This window comes from Melanerpes formicivorus, unplaced genomic scaffold (assembly GCF_026170545.1).
Source record: "Melanerpes formicivorus ecotype bairdi unplaced genomic scaffold, bMelFor1.0.p_v2 SCAF_22, whole genome shotgun sequence".
Classification (NCBI taxonomy): Eukaryota; Metazoa; Chordata; class Aves; order Piciformes; family Picidae; genus Melanerpes; species Melanerpes formicivorus.
This window is the reverse complement of record NW_027142374.1, coordinates 5,234,419-5,249,892: the sequence shown is the minus strand read 5'-3', so window position 1 is coordinate 5,249,892 and position 15,474 is coordinate 5,234,419. Positions and strand designations below refer to the sequence as shown.

Below are 15,474 nucleotides of genomic sequence, written 5' to 3'. Positions count from 1 at the left end.
ACAGCATCACTTTGTAATTAGTGTAACAAATTCATTGGCATCCTCTCCCTTGTAAACAGCATCCCAAAGCATGTCCTCCTCTGGAAATCTGACTAGCCACCAAAGTCATCTGCACTGGGATATCCATTCCCTCACCAGTGAGGCTGCCAAAGCTCACCCCTCCAGACTGCTGCCTCTCTTCCCACTCCTCCAGGCAATTACCCTCCCTTCTGCCCTAGCTTATTAGAGCTCTCCATCTCCAAAAAGCTGTCAGGACCACCCTGGCTCCTCTGGCAGCCTCCAGCCCCCCCTCCCCAGCTGGCTGCCAGGATGTCCTCACCCTTCCTCAGCCTGCAGCTAAGGCTTGTTTTCCTCTCCAGTGTTTTTTGAAGGAAGGATTCATGAGCAGATGGTCTTGCAAGCGCAGCGCTCGCTCTCCCACTCGCCGAGAGAACAAATGCACTCACCCTCCACTAATTGGGATGAGCTGGACTTTTTAAAAAGTTAATTAAAATCTATTTATTAAAAAATGGGTGAATTCACCACCACCTGCCCTGGGGGCATCTCAGTGTGCATCTCACTCTGGAACACCACAGAAAGACAGCAGGATGGCTTCGGCTAAAAGGTAAAGGAGGAGGATTCAGGAGTGAGGGAGGGAAAAGCTTTTTTGGTTTTTTTGGCTCTGAAAGTGGTGCAGTTCTGGCTTTGATGCCAAACTAGAACAATCTTCTGGGACAAAACTGTCCCAAAATCTCAGCAAACACTTGTAAAGGTTCCTCCGGCTAAGAGGGGCATTACAACAGGCACACTTTGATGGTGCTGAGCACACTTGTGGGTGCCAAAGCAATCAAGACTCATCCCCACTCCTAATTTCTCAGTAGAGGATTCAACTGCTCTTCAGGTAAACATGTCATTAACCTCTCAGCATTGTTTGGATGTGACCACCTGAGTCCCTGGGACCTGTGACAACAGCAAATTCATGAAGCCTTGCATCCTGCTCAGTTGGCTGAAGATGACCCAGTGTGGCCACCAACATCCTGGCCTGGATCATCAGTAGTGTGGTCAGCAATAGGATGAGAGGAAATGTTCTCAAGTTGCAGCAGGGGAGCTTTAGGTTGAGTATTAGGGACAATTTCTTTGCTGCAAGAGTGGTCAGGCATTGAACAGGCTGCCCAGGAAGGTGGTGGAGTCCCCATCCCTGAAGGTGTTCAAGAAAAGTGTGGACACGGCACTTAATGGCCGTGGTGGTGTTGGGTTGACAGTTGGACTCAATGATTAGAATAGAATAGAATAGAATAGAATAGAATAGAATAGAATAGAATAGACCAGACCAGACCAGACCAGACCAGACCAGACCAGATTGGAAGAGACCTTCAAGATCATCGTGTCCAACCTATCATCCAACACCACCTAATCAACTAACCCATGCAACCAAGCACCCTGTCAAGTCTCCTCCTGAACACCTCCAGTGATGGCAATTCCATCTTTGAGTTTTTTCCAACCAAAGCAATTTTGTGACCACCATGCTGCAGCACAGCCTTTACAATTGCCTCAGCAAGGTGTCTGTCCACCTCTCAACACCGCCTCTCACTTTGGTGGCTGTGGCATCTGAAGGACTCATCAGGGAGAACCTCCTGGGAACATAGAGGGCTGTTCCCAGAAGGACTAGGCTGTGCATCATGCAAGAGTATGGTGTCAGGGTCTGATTTCAGCCATTGTGCCTCCTGGCTGCTGTGACAGCTGAGGACAGCTCATAGCCAAGCCCTTCAACAAGCAAACACAGCAGCTGCAGACATGGTGGCTTTTCCTGGCTAAACATCAGCTCCTGGGAAGGAGCTTCACACAAGCCTATGGATGGGAGCTTTATGAGAAGGGCTGAGGCTGGAAGAGGCTAGGGCTGCTAAAAATAGAAAGCCAGTTTTTTTACTCCTGTGGTAGCATCTCAAGCCTGAGGACACACAGAGGACTCTGTAAACACTTCTACTTGATTAGCTGAAGCCAAACTGTGTAGTCCCTGCGAGCAACATAACCCAAAAAGAGGCAGATCTGAGGCGATGGAATTTGTATTGCGTTTTTTATGTTGGGAAAACAATTCCTGCCTAGAGTCTACAGGCTAGAAAGAGCTCATTTCCATGGCTTAGCCCCTTTGGAAAAACACACTGCAAACAGTTTTGGACTAGCTCATGGCTGGCCAGTCCCAGCCCCCAAGAGCAGCATCTCTAGAGCCCTTGCTGCTCCTCAAGGCCTCTGCTGCTCGAACAGGACACCAGTCTGGTTGTGCCACCAGAGCCTCCTACAGCAAATGCAACCAACCTTGAAAGACTCTTTTCTTTCCTCCCTCAACACAGTTACACCACCTCTTTGAACAGCAGCAACTGCCTTCTGCTAGCACAGTGTCCCTGCAGGGGGCTCATGGGGTCACTTGTAGGGTCCTGTTTGCTTTTCTGTTCCACTGATGACATGACTACCCCAGCAGGACTCAAAACTGGGTCCTGACTTGAGGCAGGCTTTGCACAGTGCCTCTCCCAGTCCTTCCCTAAAGCCAGTCCTAGCACTGGAACCTTCCAATCCTATACAAAACTAGGGGGAAAACCAAAGTCTCTTTCTTTTTATTTTCCCCTTGAGGTTGGATCATCTATAGCTTCTGCAAGAGGGCTCTGAGCAAACTGAGCTAGATCAAGATGTCCCTCACCACAGTGGGGGGTCAACTAGATGATCTTTAAAGGTCCCTTCCAACCCAAACCAGTCTGTGATTCTGTGAAATACTGCTAAAAAAAATACAGAGCTGAACTTTTAGTTCCACTGAACTGGCACATATCCTGCTGGCTTCAGCAGAAGCCAGCAGCAAAACAGCTAAGAGAAGACCAGAGGAGTGCCTCAGGTCTCTTCCAACCTGAGTTATCCTGTAAGCCTGTAAGAAAAAGCCTCAGCCCTCCTCATTCTGGAATCCTGCAAAGGGCAGCAAAAAGCAAGCTGACTCTTCTCTTCCTCATGCAGGCAGAGTCCAGCTCCTTAGTATGCAGTAATGGGAGCAGAGGGTCACCCAGATCTAGGCTGGACAAGTGCTTCATGCTCCCTCAAGCTTGCCAGCACTAGAAGATGTGAAGTCCTAGAGCTAACCCTGACTGTTGCAGCAGAGAGGCAGCTCTGCTGCTTCTGCTGTGGAAGGATGTTGATCAGCTGCTCAGTTATGCTACAGGTGACCTATAAGGTGACCACCATGTTCTGGAAAGAACTGGGAGGAACCAGAGGGTTTTGTCATGAAAGAAATGCTGTTTGCAGCACCAGCATAACATGGAAGAGCACCTCACAGAATGGTAGGGGTTGGAAGACACCTCTGAAGATTGAGCCCAACACCCCTGCCAGAGCAGGATCACCTAAAGCAGATCACACAGGAGCATGACCAGGCTGGCCTGGAAAGTCTCCAGAGATGGAGACTCCACCAGCTCCCTGAGAGGCCTGGGCCTGCTCCAGTGCTCTGCCACCCTCATGGTAAAGAAGTTCTTCCTCATGTTTAGATGGAACTGCCTACGTTCAAGTTGATGTCCATTATTACCTCTTGTCCTGTCATTGGGGACCAGGGAGAAGAATCTGGCCCCATCTTCCTGACACCTCCCCCTCCCTTAGATATTTGTAAGCATTAACAAGGTCCTGCTCCTTCTTGCCATGAGCAGTCCCTGAGCAGACACTGTCCCATGCTCAGAAACACTCCTCAGCCCATGGGACCTGCTGCTCCGTGCCCCAGCCCACCTCCCAGCGTGGCTCTGTGCTCTCACTGCTGGCCACAAAATCCCTTTTCCCAGTCACCACTCAGCATGCTGAGCTCTCTCCTGCCTGCCACTGTTGTTGGTTAATTAGAGATTGACAGGCTGATTAGCACCCTGGGCTAGAGAGAGAGCAGCAAAAGCAAAGTGAGAGAAATGTCCTCTTCATCAGGCTTGGGTTCTGATACCTTCTGTTGCTTGGAGGGGAAAAAAATGAAAGAGAAAAAAAAATCCCCTAACCAGAAGGCTGTGCTTCAGTCCCTGATGCAATTTCTCTCCCAGGAGGATTTCTCATCAGGCTGTCCTCACTAGGGGAACAGTCTGTTGGTTTGATGCCTCTTTTTTTTCCCCCCATGTCATTCTTGGATTCCATAATGTAATATCAGGCTGAGGCCAATTACAATGCATTACATAATTAAGGGCACTAAGCCTTGATTTAAAGGACCCAAAAATAATGAGAAGGGGAAGGAATTTAAAAGGACAACATTCATGAGGTTTCCCAATTCTAGTTGGTTTTTTTCCTTTCATGTACATTTAGTACTTGTGAAACCTGCCAAAGTGGCAACTCATGGGAATCTTTTGTAGAACTATCTGGAGATCTACATGAACCAAACCCATCAGTTTAAAGAGCAGGTTAAAACCAAGCCAGGCTGATGAATGAGGCTCTCTACTAGGCCAAACATCCCAACACTTGCTTGGGGACCTTCAGCTTTGGAATGTGTCCAGAGAACAGCAGCAAAGCTGGTGAAGGGTCTGGAGAACTACTCTTGTGAGGAGCAGCTGAGGGAACTGAGACTGTCAGTCTGGAGAAGAGGAGGCTGAAGGGAAACCTCATTGCTCTGCACAACTCCCTGAAAGAAGGTTGGAGCCAGGTGGGGATTGGTCTCTTCTCAAAAGGAACAAATGACAGGACAAGAGGAGATGGCTTCAAAGTCCCCCAGTAGTGGATTAGGTTGGACATGAGGAACAGTTTCTTCCCCAAAAGGTTTCTCAAGGCCTAGCCCAGGTTGCCCAGGGTAGTGGTTAGGTCTATATTCCTGAAGGGCTTTAAAAGGTGTGAAGATGTGGTGCTGAGAGACATGGCTTAGTGGTGACCAGGCAATGCTGGGTTAATGGTTGGACTCAATGATCTTGGAGGTCTTTTCCTACCAAAACAATCCTGCTGCCTCACCTGTGTGCCTGTAAGAACAGCAGTGCCCAAAATGTGGCTTGCATGGACTCAATGATGATGGGCTTGGTGGAAATAATTTCTTTATAGTCCTCTTGTGTGTGTATATATCCAGACATTACCCACCAACCTCTGAGATTTGTAATTCTCTCTCTAAAGAAGGGACTGAGCATGTAAAGGCTGCCCAGGATAGTCTCTACTTGTCCCACCTGAAGTCTTGATCCAGAGGAGACTTCACAGGCTGTTGTGAACCTGCTCTAGCTGTATTTGTGCACTGGTTTTGCCTGCCTTCACTTAAATGTCACTGGTTTCATCTGAGGGTGTTTAACTACAAGCAAGGGGATGATGCTGAGCGATGGGAAACAGAGGTTGAACATCAGGAAACACTTCATAACCACGAGAGCTCTCAGACATTGAAAGGTCCCTGCAGGAGGTGGTGGAAGCCCTGGATTTTGTGCTGTTAACTACTGAAAGGACAAAAGGCACTGAAGGATTGAGTGTAGGCAAGGGCAGCACCTCGCTAGGTCTGTCTAGATATTGGCTATTCGAAATAAAGAGGTGAGTCATACATGGCAAGAGTCCAAGCCAGGCTTTTTGGTCAAGGCCACATTCCTCCAAATTACACAGGGCCACATTTCAAAGTCTTGGGATTATTTCTCATTTATAGCAGGCAGGGAGATCAGAATCTTCCCTTCAGGTTCTGCTCAGTCATTGACTTGTATAAAGCAGCCAAAGCTGCCAAGAATTCCTCAAGACTTCATTCCCTGCCTGCCACAGGAGCTTATCAGCTGCCTCTGGAGTAAGGCCACCCTCTCTTGGTCCCATTTGTGATTTCAACCATCAGACCTTGCTTAGGTGACTTCTTGAACAAGAATAAATAAATACATCTGCTTAAGTCAAGGATATTCACATTTTGCAATTGCTGACCCTGAAATTCACCTTCATGAGGCTTGAAGGGATTAAAAAGGACTCCTGAAACACCCAGGCATAGCTCCATGGGATTCAGTAAAATCCCTTCTGCTGAAATTAGCCAGGACATGCCCCCAGCTCCCACCTTCCCCTGTTTATGTTAGGCTCAGCCATCACAGAGTCAAAGACCTCTAAGATGATTGAGTCTAACCATCCCCAATAACACTCTCTCCTTGCAGGAAAACTTGGACTCACACTTGGTATCCAACAACAATCAAATATTCTCTCCACTAAATATTTTTTTTTGTTTGGTTTGGCTTTTTACTTTAAAAACCTTTCCCCAGCATCTTATCACAGAAAATGGCTTTAAGCAGGAAGAGGAGAGACTTAGACCGGGTATTAGTAAGAAGTTCTTTCCAGTGAGGGTGGTGAGACACAGGAGCAAGTTGCCCAGGGAGGCTGTGCATGCTCCCTCACTGGAGACATTCAAGGGCAGGTTTGATGGGGCCCTGAGCAATCTCTAAAGAGAGTACTTGTACAGATTTAGGGCAGATCTAAGCATCTGACACTGCTTTTCATTTCTCCTGCTCTCTTCCTGTATTGTATTATTGTCAGATTCTGAGTATTTGGGGGTTTGGTGCATCCTTCTGGCCATCATATGGACAACTGTGAAGTGGGGGCTGGGTGTGACCATTCGGAAGTTACTTCAGAGGAAAGAATCAAGCAGTCAAGTCCTCTGCTGAATCCAGCTCTCATCCTCTAGTACACTTAGCCCAACTCTATGGTTCTTCCTGATCCAAAATACAGACTAAAAATGGCAGGAAGGGTGATTTCCTTTGAATGGGGACAGGAGTTGCATGCCCACTGGATCTCTGAGCAGTACCAACAGCAGTTTTTGCTGTATGATGAGAAGCTGAAGGATGCTGCTCTAATTCTACTTAAAATTTGGAATAGTTGTGGAGGGAAAAAAGAAAGGAAAAAAAGGGGGGAAAAAAAGCCTGGAAGAATGATTTGGCAAGTTGCTGAGGATTGGATGGACATAAAGAATAGGTACTGCTAAGCTGCAATGAGTTATAAACGACATGGCTAAAGCTAAGCAGGAGTGAATTATCAAGGAGATGGCTAAATAAAAATGAATTATCAACTGAGCTAATGGAAGAGAGAAAGGAATGGCTGTTCCACAGATCCCACATGGAGGTCACCTTGGCTTTCCACTCACACATGAATATTCACCAACTTGGAATTGATCTGTCCTCAATCTAGAAGTATTTATGACAAAGGTCTCAGCACTTCTACAAATGACACACATGAGCTCACCACAAGGAATTCACTGAGGGCTGGAGATGCACCCGGTGGTCCTGTGCCTCCTAGAGAGCAGATTTCAAGCTCCGAGCATCAGCTGGTGTGTCAGTAAGAGAGACTTTCTTCAAAGTAGCCAACAATCAAGCAAATAATCTGCCTTCTCTGCTCTCTGAATTTGAGAACCAGCTGTGATTGCTGCATTTAATGCCTTATCAGGGTTGAACCCAACCTTCATTGCAGCAATGAAACTAGCTCAGCCAAGAATGAAACACAACCAGGTGATCCACCTGGATTTCTCTTCTTCTCCCTGCCTTCCTACATCTTTTCCAGGCTGGAAGGATCTCCTTCTCACCACCATCCTAGATCCTTCCACTACCTGAAGAGGACCTACAAGAAAGCTGGGGCAGGGCTTTTTACAAGGGCTTGTTGTGATATGATGAGGGAAGATTTAGACTGCAGATTAAGAAGAAATTCTTTATAGTGAGGGTGGTGAGACACTGGCACAGGTTGCCCAGAGAGGTGGTGGATGCCCCTCCCTGGAGGTGTTCAAGGTCAGGTTGGACAGGGCTGTAAGTGACTTGGTCTAGTGGGAGGTGTCCCTGCCCATGGCAGGATGTTTGGAACGAGATGATCTTTAAGGTCCCTTCCAACCCAAACCATTCTATGAATTAGAACGAATCAAAAACTAATTAGGATCAAAAATTAGAAAATAATTGGGAGGATGTCTGCATATTTCCTCTGTACTAATTTAGACAACATGATCCTATTGGCTTGAATGTGGAGTTATTCCAGACCTTCATGATTCTGAGGAAGAAGAAAGGCTGTACCATTGCTCTGAGGATCTACTCAGTAAACACATGGATGGATGACAACACAGAAAGGGATTTACAACGGCACTGATCATCACTCTGCTTCAAAACCTCTATTTACAGATTACATCCATCAAATTACTTTAAAGAAACTCAGATGAAAAGAAAAGCAGAACATGATTTTAGTCTGGCTTAAATCCTGGAGGAGACTGAAGGTCTGCTAGTGAGGCATCCCCCTGCTGACTTTGCCTTGCCTGTGCTTCTCAGCTCCTTAATTATACGCTCACTACACACAGGGGTGGTTCAGAAACATCTTGAAGTGGGTACTCATTTTAAATGTGCAAATAGCATCTCTCACTTCAGCTTAATGTTTTGGCTTCTAATCATGAAGCAACTGCCAGCAGAGTTTGCTCCGTTTTCCTAACCTGCACAATTCCCAGGGCTTTTTGCTCCCTCTTTCCCTACTCCTTCCCCAGTGCCACAGCACAGAGCCACCACACACACAGAGACTGAGCCAAATCCCACTTACTCCCAGGACCACAGCACTTCTGTCACAAGTCACTCCAGGTTTCTACTGATAGATTGGAACTGCACCCTGGATTTTCTTCAGAGCACCATTAATGTTTTACATCTCAAGGACCATCTCTAAGGTTTGTGAATCTCTCTTCTCTGTCCCAAGCTAAATCCCCATACTAGGTTGTGTGAAAGCAGCTAGGTATGAGGTGTGACTGGGGCAGGCCACTCAGAGAAGTTGTGGAGTCTCCTCTGGAGAGCTTCCAAACCCAGCTGGCTATTGTGATCCTGGGCAAGCTGCTGTGGGTGCCCCTTCTTTAGCAGGGGGGTTGGACTGGATGATCTCCAGGGGTCCCTTCCAACCCCTACCATGCTGGGATTCTGGGATACAGTCTTGGATAATTCAACAATAGTATGAAATGTACATTTTCCAGGTCTACAACACTTAAATCAGGGCTGAGCATCTACTGTACCTCCCAGTCCAGAACGGAGGCCTGCCACTGAGCTATCTTGTCAATGTTCTCCAGTCTCCGCTTCCGCTCGTTGATCTGTAGAGTCACGTTCCGCATGACGGCGAGAGCAGCAGCCACGTATCTGTAGTCACTGGGGAAGGCAAAAGAGAACGCCCATCAACCAGAGCCTGATGTGCAGTGGAGATGCAGAGGTCTGTCATTAGCAGCAGCATGATCTCACCACCCTCTCAGACAGCAAGGCAGGTAGGATCTGCTGCTCATTACTAGGATACTGTATTTTTGTCTACCAGCAATGTCCTTCTGCATCATCACAGAAGAGTAGCTCACTGGAAACTGAAATGCCATGTCCATGAGACAGGCAAACCAGCCAGCTCCTCAGCTGGCTTGCAACAGCCCAGCCTCTACCAACCCAACACATAACAGTTGTGAATATTGCTTCTTAAAGGCTTGAAGGTCTCAGCTAAAGAGCATCTTAAAAGGAAGGCTGAAATGCTTACAGCCTGTGTCCTTGGGGGGGATTTTCCCAAGAAAAAGTGAAGACTGTGCAGGGTTGGACTGATATAATCAGGAGAAGGGGAGATTAAGAGTGGATGTTAGGAAGAAATTCTTTACAGTGAGGGTGGAATCACACACACAGAATCACACAGAATCACCAAGGTTGGAAGAGACCTCTAAGATCGAGTCCAACCTGTCACCACAGACCTCATGACTAAACCATGGCACCAAGTGCCACATCCAGTCCCCTCTTGAACACCTCCAGGGATGGTGACTCCACCACCTCCCTGGGCAGCCCATTCCAGTGGCTAATGACTCTCTCAGTGAAGAACTTTCTCCTCACCTCCAGCCTGAACTTCCCCTGGCACAGCTTGAGACTGTGTCCTCTTGTTCTGGTGACGGTTGCCTGGGAGAAATACTGGAACAGGTTGCCCAGGAAACCTGCATCTACCTCCTCCCTGGAACCATTCAATACCAGACTGGATGAGGCTTTGAGCAACCTGGCCTAGTGGAAGGTGACCCTGCTCATGGTGGGGAGGGGCTGGAACTAGACAATCTTTAAGGTCCCTTCCAATCCAAACCATCCTATGATTCAAAAAGATTTCTTGATGAGACACAAAGTTGGAGCCTTCCATGCCATGGAGTCACCTCCAAACGTGCCACAGAGCAGACATCCCATGGCATTCACTCTTACTGCAGCCTTCAGGTGAGCAAATCAAAGCAACTCTTGGTTGGTTTTTTTCCCCCTCATATGGAGCTGTGAGTGCAATAACAAGGAGAGAAACCAGTCTCCTGCCAGGGCCAGCGAAGATGATGATCAGTCTCTTCAAAAAGTGATGCTGCAATCAATGCCATTGATTTCTGCCCTGTGCCTTCTTCTCCATTCCAAGGAACTTTAATGTTCATTTCAATCGGGAAGACAGACAAGGCCAGCTGCCATACCACCACCATAATTTATTATTAACTGAAGGCTTGGTATTGATTGCTGACTAATGAGAAAACCTGCCATCTGGGCAGCTGCAGGGGAATGGGGTATTGATTATTGCTAAGAGTCGCACTGCTGACAGCTAAAATAGGGGTGGAGGCTATGAATTAAATCCCTATGTGATCCAAACAGGATAAATATCAAGAAACAATCACAACATGATCTACAACAGAATATTGCTTGATGTTTTGTCCTCCCAACCATTCCACAGAATTATTTCAGTTGGAAAAGACCTCCAAGATCATTCAGTCCAACATCACAATGGCCATTAAACCATGTCCCAGAGTGCCATGTCCACATGTTTGTTGAACACCTCCAGGGATGGAGACTCCACGACCTCCCTGGGCAGCCTCTTCCAGTGCCTGACCACTCCTGCAGGGAACAAATTGGTTTTGATATCCAACCTAACCCTCCTCTGGGACAACTCCAGGTCATTTCCTCTCATTCTATCAACTGATACTGGGGTGAAGAGACCAATTCCCACCTCAGTCCAGCCTCCTTTCAGTGAGCTGTAGAGAGCAATGAAGTCTCCCCTCAGCCTCCTCTTCTCCAGACAAAACAGTCTCAGTTCTCTCAGCTGCTCCTTACAAGACCTGGTTTCTAGACCCTTCACCAGCTTTGCTGCCCTTCTTTCTTGGTGAAATCTTGAGATTGCAAATGTTTAGTCAATTCTCATGTCAAATTTCTGAGCTTAAAAACCAAAAAGTCTATGAGTTCCAGAACATCAGTTCAACACAGTAAAAGGAAACAGAGCAGCAGGCTGTCTGACATATCTACTCCAGGACATGGTTTAATGGCCATGGTTGTATTAAGTCAATGGTTGATGTGATCTTAAAGGTCTTTTCCAACCAAAATAATTCTATGATTCTGTATCCACCACAGAATCAGGGAATGGCTTGGGTTGGAAGGGACCTTAAAGATCACCTAGAACAAACCCCTTGCCATGGGCAGGGACACCTCATACTACACCTTGTTGCTCAAGGCCCCATCCAAACTGTCTTGGAACACTTTCAGGCTTGGAGACATTACTCTGCACCTCAAAATGTTCATGAGTTTTTGGAGGGAAAGTCATTATGGCCAGGAGGGATCTGCAGAGGCAGGGAGAGGTGCAGGGTTTAGAGACAGACATCTCCTAGCAATGATGCTTATGCAAAGAAAGGGAGGCTCATGCCAGCTCAACCCTTCACAGTCTCCACTTTCTTACATAACATATCCATACACTCTTAACACCATCTCTGCTCCACAGCAGGAACACTCAGGACACCACCAAGCCATGCTTAAGACCTTCATATATTTAATTCATATTAAGCTGGGGTAAATCTTTTAGAGGTGAACAGATGCAGCTTTGTGAAAAATTCAAATGAGAGCCTCAAAACAATCAGCCATTGAAGGGAGCCAGGCTCTGGAGTCATCCCCATACCTGCCTCCATGCAGAGGGGGTCACAGAACCATAGGTGTTTAAACAGCACAGGTGTGGACCTGGTGCTCAGGGACATGGTTTAGTGGTGACCTTGCAGTGCTGGGCTCAAGGTTGGACTGGATGATCTTGAAGGTCTCTTCCAACCACAGATATTCTGTGATTCTGTGAATTGTTTCAGATGCAAAAGACATCTAAAATCACTGAGTCCAACCATCAGCCCAGTACCACCATGGCCATTAAACCATAGCCCAAAGTGCCATGACCACACATTTCTTGAACACCTCCAGGAACAGTAACTCCACCACCTCCCTGGGCAGCCTGTTCCAATGCCTGACCACTCTTGCTGGAAAGAAATTTTTCCTAATATGCAACCTAAACCTCTCTTGGCACAATTTGAGTGGCAGTCAGGCTGGGGTTGATCTTGATAATGCTAATTCCCTAATTCCAATTCCAATGTTCTGTTTGGAGAGGAAACTCCATGCACATTGTGGGGTTTTTTTCCCCACACAATAATGAAGAAAGAGTCATGATTGAACTTTTTGGGCTCCAAGCCCATGTCTGGGGCAGAGCTGGCAAAAACTCAGAACAAAAAAATAAGAGAAGAAAAGGATTTGGGCAGTGCAACAATATCAGGATAGCACTAAGTATGAAATTAAGGTAAACAGATTGTTTGTCAGCTAATGCTGGGGCTGCAGGGATCTCTTTCCAGTGCTCAGCCAGAATGCAAGTTGAGATTCTTGCCAAGTATCACATGCTAACTAAGGGGAGAGTGGTCAGGCTTGTGGTTTCGGCTCTGTTGTCCTGACCTGGCACTGGGCAGGTCCACAGCTCTAGAAGCACAATATTAGCCAAGAGGAAGCAGGGGGGAAAAAAACCAAACCAAGAATATGATGTTCATCAGTCAGATGAAGTGAAGGTATTTGCTTTCCTTGGGAGTCCTGCTCCTTTCTGAGTTTTGCCTGACTCTGTAAATGGCTCAATTGATTTAAATTCTATTTTCTACATATTACATTCTAATCAGTGTGCCTAAGAGACTCCTAACCCAGCCACTGATGAGTCTGATTTCACTGCAGGATTAGTCCACTCTATAATTTCCCAGCTTCTGTTTCAGACTCCCAATCTAATTGTGAGCACTGTCAAACTGTAAGTGCATGAGGACAACTCTCCACCTGATTAGTGGGCCCAGATGAAGCTCCCCAGTTGGTTTCCCATTTCTCTCATTTTCCAGACCTCACCTGCCAGTACTGTGTCTAGCTCTGGGGAAGCCAGCACAAGAAGGACATGCACCTGCTGGAGCAGGTCCAGAGGAGGGCCAAGAAGATGATCAGAAGACTGGAGCACCTCTCTGTTCAGCCTGGAGAAGGCTCTGGGGAGACCTTACAGCTGCATTTCCATATCAGAGTATGACTGTGTCTGCTTACTTAACAACATGTTTATTTTAAAACATCCCAAAGGAAAAAGGAATGTACTCCCTAAATAATTCAAGCCTTGGGTAATCTCACTGTCCACATCCCTTTTGGTATCACTACCAAATAATTTTAAGCACAGACCTCTTCTCTCCTGATGTCTTCCAACTCCAAGCCACATCTGAATTCACTGTAAGCACTTTGAGGGCATCATATGGCTAGGAAGGGGAAAAGCCACAAGATTTGGGGATCCCAGAGCTGCTTCCTGATACCCTAATGGTCCCACAAGTCCACTCCAAGGTTGATTTAATCTCATTATGAAGGGAACACCAGAAATTGGATTTGGAGCTGAATCCATGTCCAAATTGGTGATGGCAAACCCCATCCCCTTCTGCTTTCTGAGGCTTGTGCATGTTGCCTACCCTGATGGCCACAAAGATACAAGTAACAAGCAGGCTCCCCAGGGAGCGACTTGAATCTCCTTCCCTGGAGGTGTTTAAATGACACAGAGATGTGTTGCTGAGGGATATGCTTAGCACCAGACTAGGTAGAGTTATGAGAAAGGTGGGACCTGATGATCTCAGTGGTCTTTTCCAACCAAAATAATTGTGTGATTCTGTGATTTGGAACTGAGCATTCAGTGAGTGGGAACCAGACTTGTGAACTAGGTCAAAGCAAATCAAGGCATCTCCTTGCTCACATCAGGTCTCTCTGCCCTTCACAGCTGGATTTGGGGAAAACCCAAAAAAGTAATTCACACACTTGCATAAGTTTCTGAAACATCCATGGTCTTTTGTGCTCTCTGTGGCACCTCCTTTTCAGTGGGTTTTGGAAAAAGACAGAAAATTGGCAAGGCAGAAGAAAATCTTCTCTTAGGGAGCCTGATTCTTCTTTCAGCTTGTTTTTATAGCAGTGTATCTCAAGTGATATCATACTGGTTTTGATTTGCATTAGGTCAGGGAGTAAGGCTGATGGCCCTCAACAGCAGCAAAAGAGATCCTGGAAATTTTAGGCAGTAACCAAGTGCTGGGTACCACACTGAGCCACAACCCAAGGGCAAAATGAAGCATGGAATCGGGCTGAAGAGCTTCTCAGATCTGAGCATATTCAGGTTGGAGTTGAGAACTGACTGCTATGTGCTGAGGTCCTCTTCAGGATAAAGGAATGGAGCACTGCTTCCAACTCTGGGGCCCCCAGCACAAGAAGGACACTGAACTGTTGGGAGAGAATTCAGAGAAGGCCAGAGAGACGATCAGAGGGGTGGAACACCTGCGCTACAGGGACAGGCTGAGAGAGTTGGGGCTCTTCAGCCTGGAGAAGAGGAGGCTCTGGGGAGACCTTACAGTACCTGAAAGGGCTGTTAAGAAAGCTGGGGAAGGGCTTTTTACAATGGCTTATAGTGACAGAACAAGGGGCAATGGCTTTAAGGTGGAAGAGGGTAGATTTAAACTGGATATCAGGAAGAAATTCTTCACAGTGAGGGTGGTGAGACAGTGGAACAGGTTGCCCAGGGAGGTTGTGGAGGCCTTGTCTCTGGAGGTGTTCAAAGGCAGGATGGATGGAATGTGGAGCAACCTGGGCTAGTGGAAGGTGTTCCTGCCCATGGCAGGGGGGTTGGAACTAGATGATCTTTAAGGTCCTTTCTAACCCAAACCATTCTGAGATTCTATCAAGAATGAGCCTTTCTGAGCTCTGCATGCTAATTAGGGAATTCTTCCAGTATAACAGGGAGAATCAGGAAGTACATACAAGGGTAATTAGTTCACATGTCTGATTATAACAGAGAAGAATTTGGCTCCACTGAGCACCAGCACTTTGAGTAGCTTTCTAAATGTCTGCTGAACCTTTGCCCCACTTCAATTTATATTAGCTGTCACGGAGAGAAAAGCTGGGCAGGGAAAAAGCCCAACAACCCAGAAAAAGCCCACAGAAAAACCCCAAGCCCTGGCTGTGTGCAGAGGGCAGCTAAAGAAGCAGCAAGCAGAATCCTTCTGTGTGGTAAGAGGTGGACCTACCTGTGATCCTGTGCAGTGTACTTCAGAAGCTCTGCCAGCTGCAGTGGGTATTTGCAGATCTTCTGCACCGGTGTGAGAAGGAAACCATCAATGGCAATGTCGATCATCTGCTGCAGGAGGCGACAGGCTTCGAAGAAATGCTGGTACCTGCTGTCTTTCATCAGCTTGGAAAGCTCCATGCATGCATCCAGGTGGTTGTTACAGTACTCCGAGTAGATCCAGAAGCCATCTTGCTG

At 47.0% G+C, this 15,474-nt stretch overlaps 1 protein-coding gene across 7 annotated transcripts in view; it reads right to left on the bottom strand.

Annotated features, from left to right (window-relative positions):
• Positions 1–15,474, bottom strand: part of ARHGEF9 (Cdc42 guanine nucleotide exchange factor 9) — a 239,128-nt gene that overhangs the window by 37,493 nt on the left and 186,161 nt on the right. For all 7 annotated transcript variants that reach the window (XM_068151950.1, XM_068151951.1, XM_068151952.1 and 4 more), the window contains 2 exons: positions 15,239–15,471; positions 8,918–9,047 (listed from right to left, as the gene is read on the bottom strand). In XM_068151950.1, coding sequence (XP_068008051.1) covers positions 8,918–9,047; positions 15,239–15,471 — 363 coding nt within the window. The remainder of the gene's footprint in view (positions 1–8,917; positions 9,048–15,238; positions 15,472–15,474) is intronic.